We start from the raw sequence: 24,249 nt of genomic DNA on the forward strand, positions 1-24,249 counted from the left end.
ACACACATCCACCCATCCATCATCCCACCAAATCAACCACATATGCATCCACCCGCCAATCCGTCCACCCATACGCTCATAATCAACGCATCCGTCCACTCATCCACCTACACACCCATTCACAAATATATGCATCCATCCATCCAGCCATCCACTCACCCTCTTATAGTCTACTCATTCCATCAATGATCCATCTACCAATTAATCCACTAATTCATCCATTCACCCATCCACCCACACTCTCACCAATCTATGCATCCATCCAGCCATCCACTCGCCCGCCCGTCCACTCGTCCTGCCATACCTTCCAAAAACCCACCCACCCACCTACCCTGTCATCTACCCACGCACCCCAAACCCCACCCCACCCATCCCTCCCACCCCTCCCTCGACCGACCCTTGGCTCCGTTCCGCACACGCGCACTGCTCTCTCATCCCCCCCTGGGCTATCAACATCTGGGGGCGGCGCGCGAGCAGTCAGTCGCGTTGCACGAGGCGCGAGCGAGACTCGGGGCTTCCTGCGAGCGCCGCCACTCAGGTGAGTCCGAGGAATCGGATCAAGCCTCCAACCACACAGAGAGCGAGTGCTCATTACGCAACGGTCTATTGTCTCGTTGTCAGCATTTGAATCCGCACTGAGACCGGAGGAATCAGATGAGCTGTGAAGCTCTTTCTTTCGCAAGATATTCCGTAGGGGCGGGTCAGCGATTTGCTCGTCCACGCTGGCACAGACGTCTTGGATAATAGGCGGCGGCAGCAGCGGCACTTTACCTCCACCGCAACACGACCTGCTGATCCGCTCACCGCGGTCTACCCATTCGTACCGTCAGCTGTGGGCTGGACAGAGGCGGCGGCGGAGGAGGATTAAGAAGCTGTCCCGAATTAATCCACCGTCGCGCAGGGAAGTCGAATCGGCAACTTGTAAATTGCAAAGGCATCCTGATATCCATCACACCGGGGCAGCGTCCCGTGCACATGCAGCTCGTGTTGCATTGTCGCTGCATGCAAAACTGTGGGTCTCCGTGCGAGTCTCTGTTCGTTCATGATGCGAGTCTATGCGAGTCTGTGGTGCTCGCCGTGACCCAATGGGTGTTCATGTGAGACGATGGGCCTCTATGTGAGTATATGGGTCTCTTTGTGAGTCTATGGGTCTTTGTGTGAGTGCTGGTCTCTTTGCGAGTGTGTATGAGTCTATGGGTCTCTGTGTGAGTATAGTGGTCTCTTTGGGAGTGTGTGAGTCTATGGGTCCCTGTGTGAGTGTGCTGGTCTCTATGGGAGTGTGTGTGAGTCTATGGGTCTCTGTGTGAGTGTTGGTCTCTTTGGGAGTGTGTGAGTCTATGGGTCTCTTTGTGAGTCTATGGGTCTCTTTGGGAGTGTGTACGAGTCTATGGATATCCGTCTCAGTTTGTGTGATTCGCGTAGCTGGAGAAATCTGGGGACATCAGCGCAGAGTGATGTCTCTGGGTTCAGCAGTGAGGACATTGCGGAATGATTGTGCAGTCTCGGAAATATGATTGGACAATCTATGGTCGACATTAAACTCATTAGTTCATTAGTTCAGCACCAACTACAGACCTCCACATTGGTGTCGAGCTCCTGAACGACATCGCTGCTGCTGCCATTGTGCGTAAGAACATCGTGGCATTTATTAATCGAGTAACGCCTCGATGATAGCCAGGAGGGTCCTGCTACATTTGGGATGTTTCGAAACGAGGGCGGCAATTTGGCGTCTCCGTGTGGGAGGAGGGCAGAGAGCCGGAGACAACCCGGGGGTTGTCGAGGGGATTGGAACACTCGAAAGCACTGAAAGCTCCGCTGCAGACACAAGTTGGAGACAAGTTGGAGACACGGGAGAGACACGGGAGAGACACGGGAGAGACACTAGAGAGACACGGGAGAGACACGGGAGAGACACGGGAGAGACACGGGAGAGACATGGGAGAGACACGGGAGAGACACGCGCTATTTGGTGACGCTGCTGCTGCTGGCAGTGGTGCACAAGCACAGCCAATACGAACCACTCGGCACATTCGTCAACAACAACAACACGCGTGCCATAAACCAAAGACAAACATACTTATTATGATGACGACGTTTCGGGTAGTGGCCTCCTCCTTTATGGGGCGCGGTGGTGTAGTGGTTAGCGCGCTGCGCTACAAACCTGGGGACCCGAGTTCGATTTCCGTTCACGGCCAACAACAGTGACGATTATTTGAACCGGTCCTGGGCCTCCCCTAGGTCGACTCAGCCTTAAACTAGTACCTGGTGCGATGTGTAAACATCGCCACTGGAGAGACAAAGGCGGTCGGGCGTGGTGCTGGCCACCCACCCCCTCGCGTACCGTTCCGGCCTTCATAGGTGCTCGCTAACAGCACTTGCCCCTACAGTCTGTCAAACTTTCCGGGGGACCTTTGTCTGTGTATGCTGAACTTCTTTATCGCTCCGCGCTCATCGAAAGGCGCTGGGCAGGGGTGGGTCGGCGGACGGTTCCAGCCGAGTCCCTCGTGTCAATATCCACTGCTGGATGAGGGCATCTGCACGTCGCCGTGGTGCTGCCGGTGGTGGTGAGGGTAGATAGGTAGGGGGGGTGGTATTTGTATCCATGCTTCACCACGCTGGTCAGTGCGGGTTGCGTTCCGGATGATGTGCGCACGGACTATCGGTGTGCAGTGCAGGCCACTGCCGCTCATCCTTCGTAGAATATTAACTGTAACGTTGCTCAATGCCCTGTACAGTACTTTGAACCCGCTGCAGTCTGCGCTCCTTCAACGCCGGTGGGGGAACGGCGACACGACGCGAACTCTCCGCCTCTGCCTCCGTCTTGGCCACCAGCAGCAGGACCTCGACACTGGCATCGAGCCCCTGAACCACAGCGCCGCCGCCGCCGCCGCTGCCGCTGCCTCCACTCGCGAGAAGCGCATTGAAGATCTGACAAAATATCCCAACGTAACAGGACTTCCTTTATCACCGTATTCTCTCGATTCTAACACGCACTCGTTTTCCCTGTGTTCAGGGGGGACAGGTGCGTCTTACAATCCGTGCGCGTCTTACAATGCGGGCGTGCGTGCGCGCGCGTGTGGCCACGCTACTGACAGGGGCCACGAGTCGAGGCTGAGTGTAACTTTCCGGAGCGACTTGTGCTACAGGGAACACGATTTGTACAAATGCCCGGGCGCTTGTAATAATAATAATATCCGGATTATATGGCACGGGTTTAGGATTGATAGATAATGGGGGTGGGTAGGTTTGTGTTCACGGTACGAGTGTGCCCGTGTGTTAATGTAAATCTACGGGGAGTGGTGGCGTAGCGGTTAGCGCTGCGCTACGAACCCGGCGGCCCGAGTTCGATTCCGACTCACGGTCACCAACACCGGTGACGATTATCTGAACCGGTCCTGGGCCTCCCCTAGGTCGACTCCGCCTCAAAATGAGTACTGCACCTGGTATGGTGTGTAAACATCGCCACGAGGGAGACAAAGGCGGCCGGGCTGGTGCTAACCACACCGCCCCCTCGTGTGCTTTCATGGCCTTCATAAGACGCTCGCTGACAACACTTGCCCCAACAGTCTGCGAATCCAATACGGGGAATCTTTGTCTTTGTGCGTCGGCGAACCAACAATGGTCACTGACACACAGCGCGTAAACCTGTCGATAGTGGCTGCCGGTATCACGTGATCCCAATGCAAAGGTGCGTCCCTGCAAGCGCTCGCTCTCCACTGCTGGCGGAGGGGGCCTCCACTGGAGGGAGCTGTAAGAGAGCCCGTCTAGAGGAGGGGTACGCGTTGGCCTACTCTTCCACGCTGGTCAAACCGTCTGGGAAGAGTTGGGAATACCCACACTTTACCCCACCACACGCGGCCTGCCGATCGATCATCTGATGTGGTAGAGTAATGGGTGGATAGAATCGACGCGCAGTGCGTCCAACCATTGCAACCACAACAGCATGCAACACGTGTTAATCAACATGTCCGCTCCCCACGTAAACTATTTTAATTTCACCACGTAAGTCCCACTCGGCTATGTAACTCTTTTCTCAGAAGCCACCTGACCACAATGTGTAGCTTCACGGAAGGGCTCATCACGTGGAGATGTATTGCAGCTAATCACTCTTAACGCATGGCATCGATTCTAAATGTGGAATCAACGTTAAAAAAAATCCACGCGACCACGTGGAGAGAGAGACACGCAAACTCCAAATATACAGCAGGCGTCAGGGTCGGGATCGAACCCACGACCTCCTGTAGGCCACGCGATGTATTTAACATCTCGCTACCGTGCGCCCCACATATATATAGATCGTTAACAGATATATCGCGTTATCGTGAGGAGTCTTTAAGAATCGATGGCGATCGATGACAACAGGCCCCCCCCCCTGCCACGCAGGATGGATGAGGAAGAATTTCGCCGATGTGGCAAGGAGATGGTGGACTACATCGCGGACTACCTGTCCACCATACGGACCCGCCCAGTCTACCCGGACGTGCTGCCGGGCTACCTGAGGCCCATGATACCGGCGAAACCCCCTCGGACCCCCGAGACCTTCCGAGACGTGATGGAGGACGTGGAGAGAGTCATCATGCCCGGCGTGAGTAATCCCGGCAGGCTCAACCGCGTCGCATGGTCAAGCTTGCAGGAGGAATCCGATGAGCTATGAAGCTCTTTATCACAGATGTTCAGTAGCAAATGCAACAAATCAATGTTTGATCTCACCAGGTAAAGCCCACTGAGCTATTAGCTGCTTTTCAGACGCAACCTGGCCACAAATCATAGCTCAACGAAGTGGCCCGTCCACGAACTGATCCACCGCCCCTCCACCCCGCACGAGGAGTCGCCTGGTCCGCTACAGATGCCGAGTCAGCCACAGATGATAACCACATAGAGCTGAGATGACAGCCACAGATGACTGAATAACCCACAAGTCTGAGTCAGCTACAGATGACGAGTAGTCCACAATGTTGAGTCAGCCCAGTTCAGCCGAAGGTCTTTGTTCGAGCCCTGGGTTTGGATGTTGATGTCAGGGAGTTCGCTGTTGCTGCGTTACAGACGCGGAAGCGACGCAGATGAATTTCTCTGTGTGAGATGATGATGATGGTCGTTTTTTTAAATGATGATGGTGACAATGATGACAACGTCGGTACTGATGTTTGTGGCGGTAGCGATGATGGTGGTGGTGGTGTTGATGGTGTTACAAACATAGATGATGATGCTTGTGATGATGATTGCAGTAGTCAATGCTGATGATGACTATTCAATGATGAAAACATTCAAAACTGATGATGAGTAATCGACGAAGATGCTGATGTTGATGATGACGAAGATGATGATGATGATGACGATGATGACGATGATGACGATGATGATGATGATGCTGATTATGACGATGATGATGACGAAGATGCTGATGATGATACTGATGATGATGACGATGATGACGACGATGATGTGCCCATGTGCAGGTCACCCACTGGAGTAGCCCTCACTTCCACGCCTATTTCCCGGGAGCCAACTCGTACCCCGCTCTCCTCGGCGACATGCTCTCCGGCGCCATCGGCTGCATCGGATTCTCCTGGGTACGTCGACGAGCTCCCACCCATACAAAGACAAAGGTCCCCCGTATAGTCCTTGCAGCCTGTGGGGGCAAGTGCTGTTAGCGAGCAACCACGAAGGCCGGCACGGCACACGAGGAGGTCGGTGATCAGCAGCACCACGCTCGGCCGCCTTTGTCTCCCCAGTGCTGATGATCACTACACCAGATCAGATACTCATTTGAGGCTGAGTCGACCTAGGGGGAATCCAACTGGGGTCGCCGGGTTCTTGGCGCAGCGGGCTAACCGCACTCTGTAGACGAGTCCACGACCACAGACGAGGCCGCCAACCCACTTGCTCTACTGCCGCGTGTGTCTGCGCGAGTCTGCGCGTGTGTAGGTAGCGGTAGCGTAGCGGTTAGCGCGCTGCGCTATGAACCCAGCGACGTGGGTTCGATTCCCGCTCACGGCCAACACCAGTGACGATTTATCTGAACCGGTGCTGGGCCTCCCGTAGGTCGACTCAGCCTTAAACGAATACCTGGTGCGATGTGTAAACATCGCCACTGGGGAGACAAAGGCGACCGGGCGTGGTTCTGGCCACCCACCCCCTCGTATGCCGTTTCGGCCTCCATCGGTGCTACTCGCTAACAGCACTTGCCCCAACAGCCTATTAAGGCTACACGGAGGATTTTTGTCTCTGTCTATGTGCGCGTGTGTAAAAGTTTAATTCCTCTCAACCCCCCCCCCCCCCTCTGGCCCCCACCCCCGGTCCTTGCCCCCCCCCCCCCCCAGGCCGCGAGCCCCGCGTGCACGGAGCTGGAGACGGTGATGCTGGACTGGCTGGCGCGGACTCTGCAGCTGCCCTCACACTTCCTGGCGTGCGGAGACAGCGGGGAGGGGGGCAGCGGTGGGGGGGTCATCCAGGTGAGGGGCGGGGGAGGGGGGGTTATCCAGGTGAGGGGCGGGGGTAGAGGGGGCAGCGGTGGGGGGGTCATCCAGGTGAGGGGAGGGGGAGGGGGTAGAGGGGGCAGCGGAGGGGGGGTCATCCAGGTGAGGGGCGGGGGAGGGGTAGAGGGGGGCGGGGCGGGGGGGGATCACCCACGTGGATGGGTTCAGAGTCTATTAAAGGCTATACGGGAACCTTTGTCTCTGTCTCTAAGGGCTCCAGGGTGGCGAGATGTTAATTACCTCGCCTGGTATGAAGGAGGTTGTGGGTTCATTGCCGACCCTGAACACCTGCTATATATGTGTGTGTGTAGTTTGCACTGATCCCCGTGGTCTTTTTGGTGATTTTTTTTTACTCCAGGTCCTCCGGTTTCTGCCTTCACATTGAGAATCAACATCACGCTATAAACCACTTCGTTGAAATATCGTTCGTGATAGCCAGGTCGCCTTCTGATAAAGAGCTGCGTAGCTCAGTGGGGGCCTTACCTGGTTGCATAAAAACAGTGAAGTTGAGTTTGGTCTCTGTGTGTGCGCGACTGTGCAGGGCACGGCGAGCGAGGCGACGCTTGTGGCGATGCTGGCCGCGAGGAATCGCGCGATGAGACTGGGCCAGGACCCCCAGGGGAGCCCCGGGGAATCCGGCATCCTGGCCCGCCTGGTCGCCTACACCTCCGAGCAGGTGCCTTCGCGTGGCCCCAGTGAGGTCTTCTTCATCAACAAAGGGGTAGACCTTCTTCTTATATGAAGAAGTTCTCAGCAGCACGTAGAGCATCATGCCGGACCCTGGTGTGAGGAATGAGATGGGACCCCCTGGGATCCCCCCCCCCCACCGCTTTCCTGTTGTCCAATTGTCCCCCCCCCCACCACACTCCTATTCGTAGCCTGGGCCCTTCCTCCCGTGGGCCCGGTGCAGTTGCACCGCCTGCGCGCTCGTTAGCACCACCAAAGCAGAAGGGAGCCGTGCATGCCGGGAAGTGCGCCGGACGAGAGGCGCAACGAGGAGCACGTGGCCGAGAGAACGAACACGTGGCCGAGAGAACGAACACGTGGCCGAGAGAGCGAACACGCGTTCGATCCCATTAACCCGACTCTCGCTGGGAGAGATGATGATGATGATGGCCGATGATCGAGACTAAAATGATGGTATTTGGCAGACTACTCGTGACGGAGGGAACTTGCTAACCAAGAGGACGTGCGTCGTGGAGACGGAGCCGTAAATTGATCTCGTGCGCGAGGGCTACGTTGGCCGAATCCGTGTGCTGCTATCGCGAGGCGCTGCTTGGGGAGGCCTTCATCGAGCCGTGGCTTGCCCCGTGCCCGATGGTGACGATGGGCCGATTGTGCCACTGCGGGCGTGAGGCTCTCGTCCAGCAGTGGATTGACCGCTCCCGCGTGCCCCCCTGCAGGCCCACTCGTCGGTGGAGCGCGCCGCGATGTTTGCGGCGGTGCGGATCCGCAAGCTGCCCACAGACGGGCGCTGCTCGCTCCGCGGGGACGCCCTCAGCGGCGCCGTGGCCACGGACCGTGCCGCGGGCCTCGTCCCCTTCTTCGTGAGTTCCTCGCTCTCTCGCGCCCTCGCTCTCTTTCTCTCTCTCGCTCTCTCTCTCGCTCGCTGTCTCGCGTTGTTTGCTGGTGACTTTGTGTATTTCATATCGGAATCGCCTCCAGTGCTGTTGCTGCTGGCGGCAATAAAAGTGGTTTCAAAGTCTCTTGCTCGCTCTTGCTGTACTTGCTCCGGCAGTACATTGGGACGCAACAGAGAGGATTAGCAGGGCCCCTGCGCAAGGATGACACGCAGCTCGCTCGCTCCCCGCGACTCCTTCTCGCCCGTACCGTTCTCCCTTAGCCCGAACGTTAACTACCTCGCCTGGTATGCGAGGCAGTTGCCGATCATGACTGCCTGCTGAATATTTAGAGTTTGCGTCTCCCTCTCTCCCCGTGGTCGCGTGGATTGTTCTCCAGGTGCCTCCGATTTTCCCCTCCACATTTCAAATCAACTTCACGCGTTTATATTATTTGGCTGATGCTGCAATACATGTCCACGTGGTGATGATGATTATGATGATATCAGCCCCTTCGTTGAGCTATCATTTGTGTTAGCCAGGTCGCTTATGAAAAATATAGTTAGATAGCTCTGTGGGGCCTTACCTGGTAAATAAAAACTGTACTGTGTTCGTGACGCTACCCGCCCCCCCACCCTCCTATCAGCGGTGGGTCGAGCGGCTGCTTGTAAAGGAGACGTTCACAGGACGCGCTATCACGGCGACAGCAGCAGCAGCATCTCCTCGGCGCGCTCGCCTAGCTGCGAGCTAACAGCTGAGAGGAGCGTTGAGATGTCGCGTTTTGAATATGGAGAGAGCGGCAGAGACGACTGTTGTCCCCGAGTTGCTTCGGAAGCAGCGAGTCCCTTCCAGACGGTGTCTGGGTGCAGCTACCGAGAGAGCACTTGATGAATCGTCATGATGATGATGAATCGTCATGATGATGATGAATCGTCATGATGATGATGAATCGTCATGATGATGGTCATGATGATGATGACGGTCATGATGATGATGGTGGCGGTCATGATGATGATGGTGGCAGTTATGATGATGGTGGCGGTCATGATGATGATGATGGTCATGATTATGATGATGGTCATAGTGGTGATGGTCATGATGATGATGATGGCCATCATGATGATGGTGGTGGCCATTATGATGATGATGATGATGGTGGCCATGATGATGATGGTGGTGGCCATGATGATGGTGATGATGATGGTGATGATGATGATGATGGCCATGATGATGGTGATGATGATGGCCATGATGATGATGGTGATGATGATGGCCATGGTAATTAGAGACAATCTGAGCAGTGCTGCCATCTGCACACGCTGCGCACGTGGCCGCTAAACGGATCTGGGTGGGTCCGATGTCCGTTGTGTTTGCCTCGTAACCTCGTTAGGCGCAACACAGGCCCCTTGCTGTGACTCACACACGATGTGTCTGTGCGCATTTAGATAAGCTGCTGTTGATGATGTTTCTGTTATTGCTGCTGCTACCAATGAGACTCGCCAACTGCTGCTGATGATGGAGCATGGGTGGAGTGGTAGTGCAGTGGTTAGCACACTGCGTTATGAACCCCATCGATCTTACTTTCATTATTCCTCAGCCACGGCAAGATGTCAGTGGCAAGTCATATCTGAACCCGTACCCCCCTCACCACCCCCTCACCCTCGCCCACCCTCAATAACCTACAAGGACACAGTGACTAGCATGTTGAAGTATGGCTAAACAATGACCCGCAACCTTCACGGCGTGGAGAGGCCTTCATCCAGCGGTTGGATGGCCACGAGGGGCGTGAAGGGAGGCGGTGGCCTGCAGGGCGCGTGTCGGCGCAGGGTGAAGCCATGGGAATAGCTCCCGAGTGCGCAGGCGGTGCGACTGCGCTGTGGTTCAGTGGCCGAAGGGGCTCAGGCGCCGGGCTACAGGAAGAGGAGTGGAAGCATTGAACAGAGTGAAGGGGGCGTCCCATTGGCGAGATGTTAACCACCTCGCCTGGTGTACAGGAGGCCTTGGGTTCGATCCCGACCCTGACGCCTGCTGTCTATTTGGAGTTTGCGGTGTCTCTCTCTCTCTCCACGTTGTCGCGTGGATTTTTCGCCGGGTCCTCCGGTTTTTCCTTCCACATTTTGAATCGACATGGCGCGTTTAGAGTATTTCGCTGCTACACATTTCCACGTGATAAGCCACTACATTGGGCTACCATTTGTGGCGAGGTCACTTCTGAAAGAAAAAATAGCTTAAAATCCTTGCACCAGGGCCCGTGACAACGACACCACGGAGACCCACGTGGGCGAACACGGAGAGCCAGCGGCCTTGGCTATGGGGTGTGCAGGCGGTGCAACTGCGCGGGCGACCATTGCCAATCACGCGACGTCACTTGTTGAGAGGCCACTGAGAGACGGCGCGTGGGGGGTCTCGACGAGACGGCGGTGGCGAGAGACGCGAGCGAGGCCCCGTGTTGACACAGGGAGGAACAAAGGGGCTTGCACCTGCCTCCTCGACTGTGGTGGTTGTGTGCGCGCGTGTGCGCGCGCGTGCGTGTGTGCGTGCGCGCGTGCGTGTGTGCGTGCGTGCGTGCGCGTGTGTCTGTATTTGTGTGCACGTGTGCGCGCGTGTGTGTGCGTGCGTCTGTATTTGTGTGCACGTGTGCGTGTGTGTGCGTGCGCGTGTGTGTACATGCGCGTGTGTGTGTGCATAGGGGCCATTATTTATGGGGTCCCGGCGTTCTCTCTCTATCTGCCTCTGCGTGTTTGTTTGCGTGCGGGTTGTCTCTCCGTGTATATATGGGAAGCGGTGGTGGCAGTGGTGCCCCGAGTTCAATTCCCGCTCACAACCACCGGTGACAAGTATCTATGAGCCGGTCATGAGCCTTCCCTAGGTTGACTCAGCCTTAAATGAGTACCTGGTGTAGATATTAAAAACATCGCCACAAGGGGATACAAAGGCGGGTTGGCGTGGTCCTGACCACACCCCCCCTCGTGCGCCGGTCCGACCTTCATAGTTGCTTCTCGCTAACAGCACTTGCCCCGACAGTCTGTTAAAGGCTATACGGGGGTCTTAGTACATGCGTATAATATCTATGTGTCTGTATCGGTACTAATTTAAGGCTAAGTCGACCTAGGGGAGGCTCGGATATTTTGACCAGTTCAAATATTCATCGCTTACGTTCGCCGTGGCCGGGAATCGCAACTCGGATGGCCGGGTTCTTACCGGAGCGTGCTAACCATCGCGCCACGGCTCTCCACTTAAGAACAAATACACAGATTCCCCGTGTAGCCTTAACAGACTGTAGGGGCAAGTGATTTTAGCAAGTAGCACCTTCGAAGGCCGGGACGGCACGCGAGGGGGTGGGTGACCAACACCACGTCCGACCGCCTTTGTCTCCCCAGTGACGATGTTTACACACCGCACCAGATACTCATTTGAGGCTGAGTCGACCTAGGGAAGGCCCAGGACCGGTTCAAATAATTGTCGCCGGTGTTGGTGGCCGTGAGCGGGAACCGAACTGGGGTCGCTGGTTTGGTAGCGTAACGCACAGACCGCCACACCACCGCACACACACACAGAGAAGGGGATGTCACAACGAGAATGGCTAACAGCTAACAACCTAAACAACGCATCTAAATATAAGAAGAGGCTTTTACCCGTTCTGGCAATGAAACAGGAGCTGCGTTAAGATGTTCAAACACCAAATAGAAACCTTTTGCAAGGAATCGAGCCTGCAACAACCACACACATGACTTGTGGTGAACATGCAAACAAAAAACATGCTCTGATCATTATATACGGCGTGGTCTTTGAAACGAATTGGTCTAAACCAGAGACAGTCGTCTTTAGGACCGAGTGTCAGCCCAGAGAACGCCAAAATGTTTCTATTCGGTGTCTGAACATCTTACCACCTGTTTTATTCCCAGAAATGGTAAAACACATCATCTGCTTTTTTCACGCTTTGATACTGGCACCAAATATTAAAAAGCTCCCAAACTTAACAACCTTTCCACAATCCGCAAGGGTGAACGACCTACTTGCTGCACCGCGCGGCGATCTGCCGTTGCGGGCCTGACCTCGGCCACAACAAGTGTGGCATTCGTCGATTGGCTCGGGGGACGACTTCGCGTCCTGCAACTTGCCGGCCCAGTAATTGTCATCGCCGTCGCTCCGGGCAACGCTTTAATGCGATTGGGACGAAGATGAGGAGGCGATTTGCGGCACGAGCTGGGATTGAGGCTCTGGGTGCTGGCGTATCGTCGCTGCTATCCCAGACCACCCCGTGCTGTTCACGCTAATTATACTTATTAGCGGGTGCAGGAGCAGCCGGGGAAATTGCATCGCTCGCGTTCACTGCTGGCTGAAGGGCGCGCCCGTAACATCATCATCACCATCATCACCATCATCACCATCATCACCGTCTTCACCGTGGTCCTAGACACGTGTCGTTCTCTCTCTACCCTCTGTTCACGCTGTAGGCGAGAGACGTCTTGGAAGACGTTGGGAGAACTCACATTGTACCCCACGGCAGGTGACTTGCTGATCGAACGAGAACCATGGGGGGGGGACCCTATTTAGGGCGGCGTGGTGGCGAGGAGGCGTTCTCTCTCTCGCCTGGCACACAGGGTGCGTGGGTTCGATCCCGGACCCTGACGATGTGTGCTGTTGTTTATTTGCGGTCCGCGTATTCACTCTCTTTCTCTCTCTCCGCGGTGGTTGCATCGTGGGCGGTTTTCCGGATTCCACCGGGTTTTGCCCCCTCTCTACATTTAAAAACAATAAGCTCCTGCTATAAACTCCTACGCGTTGTGGTGGTGGGGGTGGTGGTGGTGGTGGTGGTGGTGGGGGTGGTGGTGGTGGTGGTGGTGATGGTGGTGGTGGTGGTGGTGATGGTGGTGGTGGGGGTGGTGGTGGTGGTGGTGGTGGTGATGGTGGTGGTGGTGGTGATGGTGGTGGTGATGGTGGTGGTGGTGGTGATGATGGTGGTGGTGGTGATGATGGTCTGACGATCTATCATCACGCGCGACCACGTCGCCCCGAACAAAAGCGCTCACATCTCAGTGGGCTTTAGCTCTTTAAATAAAATAGCGTATTTTATTTTATGTTAACCTCTGAGTGGATAGAGGGCGGGGGTGATGGAATCAAACCGGTGACCTCCAGATTGCAAGTTCGGCAGTGCTGTTGATCACGACACCGCTGACGTCCCTGTCTCAGCTGCAGAGATCTCGTGCGTTCGGTTGTCATTGCTTGAGACAATACGTGCGGCGAACCCGTAACCGTTTGTTTTACCAGGTTTTTGTTCATTCCTTTACCGGTATCGTAACAAAAATATATCTAAATGTTTTAACACAGCCCCTACTGACCATTACAGCACACCACGGCAGCTTTCCTGCACAATTATTACTATTAATACGTTAATAATCGTACGCAATTTTTTTTTATAAATAATCAATCGCTTCATAACGTAGAAGTACAAAATTATAATAACAATAGAGCGAGAGAGAAAGAGCGACAGATGAAAGCTGAGTGTGAGGGGTTAGCCGCTGCGTGGATGTGTGCGGTGAATAGCAGCGGGTTTGAGATGCAGAATGGAGCGAGCTGATTGGATGGGAGATAAGACTTGGGGTTTGTATTAGGCTGCAGTAAAAGAAAAACACACACACGTACACGTGCATTAACACACGTGCATGCACACGCACACGTACATGAACGCACACGTGTGTATGAACACACAGACAGACACATGCATGCCAAAGACAAAGATCCCCCGTATAGCCTGAACAGACTGTAGGGGCAAGTGCTGTTAGCGTGCACACACACATACTCTCATCACACAGACACACACTCTCATCATACACACACTCTCACCACCCTCTCATCACACACACTCTCATCACACACACACACACTCTCATCACACACACACACTCTCATCATACACACTCTCACACACACTCATCTCACAAACACACTCACACACACACTCTCATCTCACGCACACACACTCTCTCTCCAGACACACAATACCCAGGAAATGAGATGTCTTCCTACCACCTACACCACACACACCAACAGTTTTCTTGCAATATTTTTCAAAATAATATTTCGCTATTGTCCTTGTATATAAACAATTTGTTCACACGTTTGACTTGATTCGTTGAAATTTTAATCCCATATCCCCTATACATACATATATAACATATTATTCTCCGTTCCATGATTGGATAAAATTGTACGTCATATACTTACTAAATATGTAGATATATATAATATATATATAAATACACAGCATTTGCTTCTGAGGCAAGGGTTGGTGGATCACGTGGAGATGTATGAGTCTCTCGAACACCGCTTGCGCTGCGAGGTTGCAGTACAGCAAGTGGGTTCATTTAACCTCTCTATGCAGCCTTCAAAATAAATACACAGCAAGTCCTCGTTTAGCGCGATAGATGCGTTCCTGAAAAGTGCCGCGTTATGCGAAGATAATTCACCCATACATTCTGTAACATTGTTGGAATACGCACGCCACGCAGTGAGATAGCGGGACAAATAACTGAGGGTACGTCGCCGCGTTACCGTATCACTCCGCTCGGCTGTGCAGTTCAAGAAAGTAGTCCGTCGTCGACCGCTCAGAAACCGCGTTATAACGAGCGCGTTCCGCGTTATAGCGGCATCAATGAGGCGCACAATGGCAGCGACAGCGACGTGGTTCAGGAGCTCGATGCGAATGTGGAGGTCTTGCTGCTGTTCGCCACGACGAGAGGACTTCAGCAGAGAGAGAGAGAGAGGGAGTTCGCGTCGTGTCGCTGTTCCTCCTCCACTTCTGTTGAAGGAGCGCAGACCGCAGTGGGTTCATTGAGCAAAAATGGCATTGGGATTCCAGCATTCACTTGAATTATGTAATGTACAATGATGGCAATCATCATCATCATCAGCATCATCATCATCATCATTTAGAGCCCTTTGTCATTCACTGATGGTTGATGGAGGCCTCCCCACGCCATGTCGACTATCGGGAGGTTTTGTTCACCATATTAACCATACTTCACCACGCTGGCCAACACGGGTTGGTGACGAGGAGACCCAGGACCGGTGTGTGCGTGTGTGTGTGTGCGTGTGTGCGTGTGTGTGCGTGTGTGTGTGTGCGTGTGTGTGTGTGTGTGTGCGTGTGTGTGTGTGTGTGTGCGTGTGTGTGTGTGCGTGTGTGTGTGTGCGTGTGTGTGTGTGTGTGTGCGTGTGTGTGTGTGCGTGTGTGCGTGTGCGTGTGTGCGTGTGGTGTGTGCGTGTGTGTGTGCGCGCAAGTGGTAGGGTAGCGGTCAGTGCGCTGCGCTGCGAACCCAGCCACTCGAGTTCCCGATGACGGCCAACGTGTGTGACGATTATCTGAACCGGTCCTGGGCGAACCCTAGGTCGACTCAGCCTGAAATGAGTGCTGTACGTAGTGCCATCGGTACACATCGCCACCAGGAAGACAGGCGGCAGGGCGTGGTGCTGTCAAATCACCCCTCGTGTGCCGTTCGGGCCTTAATAGATGCTCGCTTACAGCCCATTAAGGCGATACGGAGAGGGGGAGCCTTTGTCTGTGTACGTGGAGTTTCCACGTGACGTAGCTCGCGCTGATTCATCATTCGATACACATCTGGTGTGTCTGCGCGTGTGTTCAACGTGACGCAGAAAGCAGTGATTGTGATTAAGATAGACATCGTGCGTGTGTGTGCTTGCGTGTGTGTCCTTTGGAGGTGTCTATTAGTCAGTGGAAGTAGCCAGGTACCTCAGAGGTCATGAAACTGAGCCGGAATCGCTGAGAGGCGATGTTTGAATGCAGGTTTCTGCCGCGGCCTTCCTGTGGCTAAGCCGATTTCTCAAGGTGCAAGTGAGTTTATGGTCTAAGTCCGGTCACCAATGGCTGACCTAACAAACAAAAAAACAACAATCACAATCATGTTCGTGCTGCACTTAATTCGGATAAATTCCAACTCTGAGAATTCCCCCAAAATATCGGTGTCACTGTCATGAGACGGAGAGTAACGCTCCGTAACAGGATGGGTGGAACAGGGGTCACGTCGAGGGACGCGCCTCAGACGTAGCTCTACGAAGTCCGCTTCCGGGGGCCCTCCTCCGCTGAATTGGATCCTGAGTCCCGTGACGTGAAACCGAGAGCACAATCTGAATTTTAAAAAAATTCCTAATACTACAAACATATATTTTACAAATATTAATATTTTAAATTAAAGAGTAAAGAGCTCATTTGCAAATCATCAGGCGCGTTCAGCGTGTCGGGATGTTGTTCACATGTGAACGGGTGAGATTGGTGAGCTGCGTGGGGGGAGGGCTGGAGCCCACGAGGACTCGAGTCGGGGAGCCGCGCGTGACGCTGTGTCCCCCCCACCCACGCACCCCCCCTACCCCCCCTACCCACGCACCTCCCCACCCACGCACCCCCCCCAACCCACGCCCCCCCCCACGCACCCCGCCCCCCAACCCACCCCCCACGCAGCTGTGCGCCACTCTGGGCACCACGCCCTCCTGCGCCTTTGACAGCATCATGGAGCTGGGACCCGTGTGTGAGTTTCTCCAACACGACCCACACACACATAGACACACACACACACACTAGCCCTGACCCTAGCCCTGCTCCTAGCCCTGTCACTAGCCCTGACCCTAGCCCTGACCCTATCCCTGTCACGAGCCTTAGTTCTGATCACCCCCAGCTTAGACCTTTGACCAAATCCTACCTCTTGTCAAGTTCTGACTCTAGCCCATCACACGAGTCCGATCTTAGCCCTGACGCTCGCCCCGAGACCAGCACCGGCCCCAGTACCCAGATCAGCCCCTGACACGAGCACTGGCCCTGCCACTACGATACGAGCCGCAACTTCGCTTGCCCCTAGCTTAGTTCAGCCCTCGCTTAGACCTCCACTTAGACCCGAACCCTCGCCCAGTGCTGAGCCTAACCCTAAGCTTCTCTCTAGCTTAGACCATATTGATGACTCTAAATCATATCCGTAACCTTGGCAACGATGCATGTATGAGGTTGTGTGCCTGTATATTTAAGTTATGGGGAGCGGTGGAGCAGTGGTTAGCGCAGTGGTTAGCGCCTTGCATTACAAAAGACGGCAACCTGAATTCGATTCTCGCTCACGGTCAACATCGGTGACGAATATCTTCACCCCACGTGTGTCGTGGCGGTGCTCGTCAACAGCACTTGCCCTACCAGTGTGTCTGAGGCTTTACGGGGAACCTTTGTCTTTGTGTGTGTCACGTGGGGCAGGTGAACGCGAGGGACTCTGGATGCACATCGACGCCGCGTACGCGGGCAGCGCCTTCATCTGCCCCGAGTTCAGACCCCTCCTCAACGGAGTCGAGGTGAAGTTGACATTCTCACCCCTCACTCTCTCTCCACTCACCATCTCTCTCGCCTCTCTCCACGCACCCTCTCTCTCCACTCACCATCTCTCTCTCTCCACTCACCCTCTCTCTCCACTCACCATCTCTCTCACCACTCACCCTCCACTCACCCTCTCTCTCCACTCACCCTCTCTCTCGCCTCTCTCAACTCACCCCCTCTCTCTCTCTCGCTTGCTCGCTCTCTCGCTCCCTGCCTCTCTCCAACTCGCCGTGCACCACGTCACCTTCCCGGCAAATCCTTTCATCTCTCTGCCCTCCCCCCTCTCTCTCTCTCTGCCCTCCCCCCTCTCTCTCTCCGAGTCGCTCTCTCTCTCTCTTCCTCTCTCATCTCTATCACGTCGTGGATCTCTGCTGCAGCTTTAAAAAACGAACCGTCCAATTTCTCGCTCTCCACCTGAGCGATGCTTTGAGCCCGGCTGCCGTTTATCTGGGTAGTGGTTGTTGTTGTTGCTGTTGCTGCTGCTGTTTACACAACCAATCGATAGCGCGATCAGACGGGAGCGCGCGTGGAGACACGTGGCGTGCCATGAGCGTGGAACACTTTTATTAGGGAGGTGTGGGAGGATGGATGGAGGTTTTCATATGTCCCGCCATATATGGAGTCTCACTTCAAGTGTCTCTCTCTCTGTCCGTGTCTCTGTGTGTGTGTCTGTACATCTTGCCGTGTTTTGAGTCTGTCTCGCTGTGCGCCTCTGTATCTCTCGCCTTGTCGCTCTCTGCAGATGTCTCTCTCTCTCTGCAGATGTCTCTCTCTCTGCAGATGTCTCTCTCTCTCTCTGTATGAGACATGGCGAGGATTATTGCCAAACGCGTCGAGTTTTCTCCATCATTGACAAGTGCCCCGTGTTCACCTCGCCAAAAACCCGCGCACAACACCAAAGACAAAGACTCCCCCATGTAGAGCCTCTTCACCAGACTTGTTAGGGCAAGTGCTGCTGGCGGGCGGGCAGCACCTACGATGAAGGGCAGCACCACGCCCCGCCACCTTCGTCTCCCTCGTTTGCGATGGTTACTCGCAGGCACCAGGTACTCGGTGGAGGCCGAGTCGAGCTACCAACCACCACCACCACTCCGGCCCGACAACCACAACGCAACAACCACAGCGACACGTGTGCTCTCCGCGCGCTGCTGATTGCCTTCTCTGGCGGAGCGGCGACCTCATTAAAGCCGCGCGCCTCCGAGTGGGGCGCGCGCACGCGGAGTGTCACGCCGCGATTGCCGCGATTGCCGCGATTGCCGCGTTCGCGCTCCGGTCACGTTTGTCCATCCCACCAGCCGCCCTCCTCCTCCTCCTCCGCCGCCTCCATTCCCAGAGAACAGCGCTCAAGTGGCAGCGCCTGAGGCAATTTGATATCTGGCGCAGCAGGCCGGGAGGGCGGTAATTGAGACGGACGTGGTGGTCGTGATTGCTGTGGTGGTGGCGGTGCTGGTGCTGGCAGTGGTAAAGTTGGTGGTGGCTGTGGTGGTGGCGGTGCTGGTACTGGCAGTGGTATAGTTGGTGGTGGTGGTGGTGGTGGCAGTGCTGGTGCTGGCAGTGGTATAGTTGGTGGTGGTGGTGGCAGTGCTGGTGTTGGCAGTGGTAAAGTTGGTGGTGGCTGTGGTGGTGGCGATAATGGCAATGCTCCTGGTGGTGGTGGCGGTAGTGGTGGAGGCTCTTGTGATTCTGGTGGTGCTGGATGATGACGACGACGATGATGATTGACAACCTGAAGGGAGGATGACGACTCTGACGACGTTGAGCCGAATCATCCCAGTAACGGGGATTTGTAGTGGCGCCCCATTCAGCTCGTGAGTGAGCGGAGCGCTGTGCCGCGCCGGGGTCATCAACGCGCCACCGTTGCTCCGACGGCTCAAAGGTCAAACTCCAGACTCGGACCCGCGATAAGGGGCACGGCTCTCGGCTCCGGCACGTAGCCTTGCGACCTTGGACGCCCACGGGCGAAAGGAGTTTCACAACAAACATCCTCATCATGGGACCTCCTTTGCCAGTGCAAAAGTATGATAATAGGTTTTTCCCCTTGTATCTGGCAACAAAACAGGTGTTAAGTTGCTTAAACACCAAACTGAAACCTTTTACAAGGAATCATGTCTACATTAACCGCAATACTTGTTTTGCAAACAAAAAACATACTCTGATAATATATGCATTGTCTTTGAAACTGATTGGTCCACACTAGAGACAGCTTTCTTTTGAGCCTCGTCTCAAGCGGTGTTAGACCAGAGGATGCCAAAAGGCGTACAGCACAGAGACAATGAAAGCTCGGGGTGAGCATCTACAACAAACATCCACCAACCCACGGTGCTGGGTTAAAGGCAGCCACGTGCAGCGGCGTAGCCACCACCGGCCCCTTCGTATTCTCGCGGTGGTTGGGATCGCTCCCACAATCCATTGGAAATATTTCATGTGGTGTATTTTCTTTTCTTTTTGTCTCAGTTTGCAGACTCCTTCAATTTCAACCCGCACAAAATGATGGAGGTGAACTTTGACTGCTCGGCCATGTGGTACGACACTCGCGCGCTCACTCTCTCTCTCATTACCCACGACAACAACTACACTCCGCTCGACCCGTGGCGTCCCACGCTTTAATGCGCAAACGGGGGGCTCTGAAAAGCCTGCGGGCCTGGCGTATAGTCGTGGAGCAGCAGATTTGTGAACGTTTGGTTAACATAAATAGTGTAAGAGGCGGGTTGGTGGCAGGTGTTATGGGTTGCTGGGACCACCCAAGCAACTGTTGTACTGCACTTATGTGTTCCCGTGTCTATACTCCCTCCCGCCACCTTCACCAACACGCACTGACCAACGTGGAGAGGTATCGTGCAATAACGCCCCACCCCCACGCGACCTGCAACGGCATGGGCAGGCCCTCGTCGAGCAGCGGAGTGGCACAGCGCTGTAAAGGAACAGATACCGGTCGTTGGTGAGGGTTTCAGTGGAGTGGCACAGCGCTGTATAAGTACAGATACCGGTCGTTGATGAGGGTTTCAGTGGAGTGGCACAGCGCTGTATAAGTACAGATACCGGTCGTTGATGAGGGTTTCAGGGACACTAAACCAGCCATCTCTGCGGACCTAGATTCGAGTTTGGCTCCGAGTCGCCCCAGGTTTGCAAGTGTACCGAGTTGATGTCTTAGTCTGGTCACAAGCAACTGCACAGAAAAAAAATACCCCGTTATTATAAATGTGGCTTTCCACTGCGTTTGCTCTACTCCCAGCTCCAAAACTTTACTGTAAAACAAAATCCGCTTGACTGGGAACGTGTCTCTGCCGGCAGGACATTGCGAGTAAGTGCTGCCCCCTAGTGTGTAAGTAGAATACGTCACTTCAATGGACCTCAAGCAGTTCTGTGATATCTCCTTCTACGGGGCATTCCCTAACGCTCGGCGGGGGGGGGGGGGGGTAACTCGCTGCTCTCTGGGATTTACTAATGGAAACTTCATCTCACGAAAGGACACCCCAGATAGCGCAGCTGGTATGACAGGAATTTCAAAGAGTAATCTATTAAGCGATTACCCAATGCCATCGCAATACTCGGGCTTTGAGGCCATCAACCGCCCTTCAATCTCAACCAGGTCACCGTAGATCTTTGAGTGGAATTGGCCAAACGTCTCAACGCAGGGCTGTCCTTTAAACACGCCTTGAGACTCGGCGAGGCTCTACGCGCAACGTTAAAATCGTGCAGCTGTCGCGGCAAATACGGCACGGCACTCAGTGCCAATCCACTGCTGGTTGAAGGCCTCCCCCACGCCGTGTCGGCGACGTGGCGCGGAGTGGTGGCACAGTGGCCAGCACGCTGCGTTCTCAACCCTCGGGGCCACGCGAGTTCGATTCCAAGCCACGGCCAACATCTCAAGCTGGCCCTTTGCTCCTCCCCCGTTAACTAATCTCTACTCTCCAGTGTGGAGAAGTACGGTCCAACCCCTCCCCCCTACTCCCCCATGGACTCTGCCACGTGAGATTCGCAAGCGACGCTCGCCAATTTGCGTGGTGATCGCTCCGCAATTGGGGGTCGCGTAATTGCGGCGATCGATGCGTGATTGCGGCGTTTGCCTGAGCAAGTCGTTCGGCTATCAATTATTTGTTCAGCCGCGGCACATTTCAGATGTGGCCGATCGCAGAGTCTAACCGACTCTCTGTCTCGCTCGCTCGCTGAGCTCAAGGGCAGATCCACGGCTCAAGTTGCCTCCACTCCCTCCGATCTCACTCCCTCCCTGCCCCATCACCCCACACTCCTTCGCACTTTACCCAGTAAACAGGTTGACGTTGGCGTAATGTTGCCCTAAACGTTTGGCGCAACGTTCCCCCTCGTGAACGCTGCGGGTGTCTTGCCCGTGCCTGTGCCCGCTGCGCGTCGTCTGCCTCACGTGCGCGGACGTCAACAGAAAAAACAACAACAACAACAACATCTCGTGACGTCGTTCGACAAGAGAGCAGGCCACGCGTGCCGGCGTCACGGCCAGACATCGCCAACATTTTTTACTTGCAACAACAACAAAAATTGCCCGCGAATGAACGATTTGGGAAACACGCAGTGAACATTTCCCGTGAACCACTGCACTAGTTGTGTTGTGCTTACATAAATTAGGCAAGCTGCTCCGAAGATGAATTGAAGGGCAATGGGATACACAGTGACACCGTCACTCTGCGGGTAAAGTGTTCTACCCATGGACGAGGCAGATCGGGCGACTTGCAAAGACATCGGCCACGAACTGTTTTGCGAGCCACCACTCGTCAATCTCACGCCACCTGGTGACCCCCTTAGGCATCGCCCTTCATTAAACTGGACAGCTCCGGGCTGTGCGAGTAAATCTTGAACAGATTGGACTGTACTGTGCTCCCACGTCTATGGTCCCAGTTTTCGCCAACCTCTGCTGTTGTATTATTGCGTACGGCAATGCGGCTCACGAGCTCGATGCCAATGTCGAGGTGCTGCTGCTGCTACTGGCCACGACGAGAGGGCTTCAGCAGAGAGAGAGTTCGCGTCATTCCGCTCTTCCTACTCTTCTCCCTCCGTGTCGTGTCGCCGTTCCTTCTCCGCCGTAGGAACGCAGAGCACAGTGGGCTAACTGCGTGGTCCGGAGCGTGGTTTGCATGGCCACAATCGCACGACTGTGCCTTGTCTTCAGTGTATCTCTATGGGTCGCCTATGGGTTTACTATATTGCCCCATAGTGTGTATACTGAACTTCTTTCGCACCGCACGTAGCCAACCGCGCTAAGCGGAGATGCGAAGCCACAATCGCACTCCCGCCGTGGCTCGCGTCGTCAATGTGACACTCACGGAGGCCGTGTGCGCAGCGGCCTGCTGCTCATGCTGATGTTCTGATGCCGTTGTTGATGGTTCCTCCTGCGTCCTCGAGGAGGAGGGAGGAAGGAGGGGGAAGAGGGGGAGGAGGGGGGAGGAGGATCAACGCCTTGAGGAGGTGCGGTGATGATGTGTGGGTTTCGGATGATGAGTTTATTCTGGACGCCCTCGTTGCTCCACTCTGTTCGACCAACTCTGCTGAAACCACGTGGTCTCATAGCCGCCTGGAACCGCGCGGCGTGGGAAGGCCCTCATCCAGCAGTGGATCGATACAAGAGAAAGAGTGAGGGGGGAGAGGGTGGCTGTATGCGTCCATTACCCAGCCAACCTCTCTTGTCGTGCAGGGTGAAGAGCAAGGCAGACCTCATCAGCGCCTTCAAGATGGAACCACTGTACCTGAAACACGACCACCAGGAGTCGGGTGAGGTTCCAGCTGCAGCCCTTACGCCTCACCGCCGCGGATTCATGTCAGCCAGAGCTGGCCGGGGCTGAGCTCCAGAAAATATTTCCCCCACCGCCACCGCTCTCCTTCGCTGTCGGGAGGTGATGCGAGTTGGGTGGCCCAGGAAAAATTCGATGAGAAGTGAAATCCGCGCTGTGACCACCTCGTTCGCTCATCCTCTCCATCACAACTTTCTTCACTATCATTATCAAGCCCATTCCACCTTCTTACTACCAATTATGTATTTCAAACTAACAATCCTGTTCTTTCTATTCTTCTTTTCTGTCCTGATGTGTGCAGGACTTATTACGGACTACAGGGTAAACTATTATAATTAATTTCTCCTATATGGTGATTTAAATGTTCAGTAACAGTTTGTGACTGAGAACAACGAATTACTCGTCTCTGTATCCCCGTGTCTCACTCCCTCACCACCACGCGTCTCACTCCCTCACCACCACGCGTCTCACTCCCTCACCACCACGTGTCTCACTCCACCACCCCACGTCTCACTGCACCACGTGTCTCACTCCCTCACCACCACGTGTCTCACTCCCTCACCACCACGCGTCTCACTCCACCACCCCACGTCTCACTCCCTCACCACCACGTGTCTCACTCCCTCACCACCACCACGTGTCTCACTCCCTCACCACCACGTGTCTCACTCCCTCACCACCACGTGTCTCACTCCCTCACCACCACGTGTCTCACTCCACCACCCCACGTCTCACTCCACCACGTGTCTCACTCCCTCACCACCACGTGTCTCACTCCACCACCCCACGTCTCACTCCACCACGTGTCTCACTCCCTCACCACCCCGTGTCTCTTTCCCTCACCACCCCGTGTCTCACTCCCTCACCACCACGTGTCTCGCTCTGACCCTGGCCCCGTGTCTCGCTCCCCCCAGCACTGGCAGATCCCGTTGGGGCGGCGCTTCCGCTCGCTCAAGCTGTGGTTCGTGATGCGGCTCTACGGGGTCGAGGGGCTGCAGGAGCACGTGCGCAAGGTAAGCTACAGCCGCACTCGCAACAACAACAACAACAGCAGCAGCAGCAACAATAACAGCAGCAGCAACAAC

The 24,249-nt window shown here is 54.9% G+C and overlaps 1 protein-coding gene and 1 pseudogene across 1 annotated transcript; both read left to right on the forward strand.

Moving 5' to 3' along the window:
• Nucleotides 1-441: 441 nt before the first annotated feature.
• LOC133341636 (aromatic-L-amino-acid decarboxylase-like) lies at nt 442-24,057 on the forward strand. Its single transcript, XM_061550233.1, has 12 exons — nt 442-538; nt 2,736-2,946; nt 4,384-4,585; nt 5,457-5,570; nt 6,321-6,452; nt 7,018-7,152; nt 7,880-8,023; nt 16,512-16,578; nt 17,286-17,380; nt 19,857-19,924; nt 23,068-23,144; nt 23,466-24,057. Exons 3-12 carry the CDS (start codon nt 4,385-4,387, stop codon nt 23,501-23,503), a joined length of 1,071 nt encoding a protein of 356 aa, XP_061406217.1. The 5' UTR covers nt 442-538; nt 2,736-2,946; nt 4,384; the 3' UTR covers nt 23,504-24,057.
• Nucleotides 8,199-8,296, forward strand: LOC133341935 (U6 spliceosomal RNA; annotated as a pseudogene).
• Nucleotides 24,058-24,249: the final 192 nt, after the last annotated feature.

Source organism: Lethenteron reissneri, chromosome 12 (genome assembly GCF_015708825.2).
Source record: "Lethenteron reissneri isolate LAM-NWPU_2019-01 chromosome 12, ASM1570882v1, whole genome shotgun sequence".
NCBI lineage: Eukaryota > Metazoa > Chordata > Hyperoartia > Petromyzontiformes > Petromyzontidae > Lethenteron > Lethenteron reissneri.

Coding starts and splice junctions, on each gene's coding strand:
- LOC133341636 (XM_061550233.1), top strand. CDS start 4,385: ATGGATGAGGAAGAATTTCGCCGATGTGGCAAGGAGATGGTGGACTAC. Junction 4,586..5,456: donor AGAGAGTCATCATGCCCGGC/GTGAGTAATCCC, acceptor GCCCATGTGCAG/GTCACCCACTGGAGTAGCCC. Junction 5,571..6,320: donor GCTGCATCGGATTCTCCTGG/GTACGTCGACGA, acceptor CCCCCCCCCCAG/GCCGCGAGCCCCGCGTGCAC.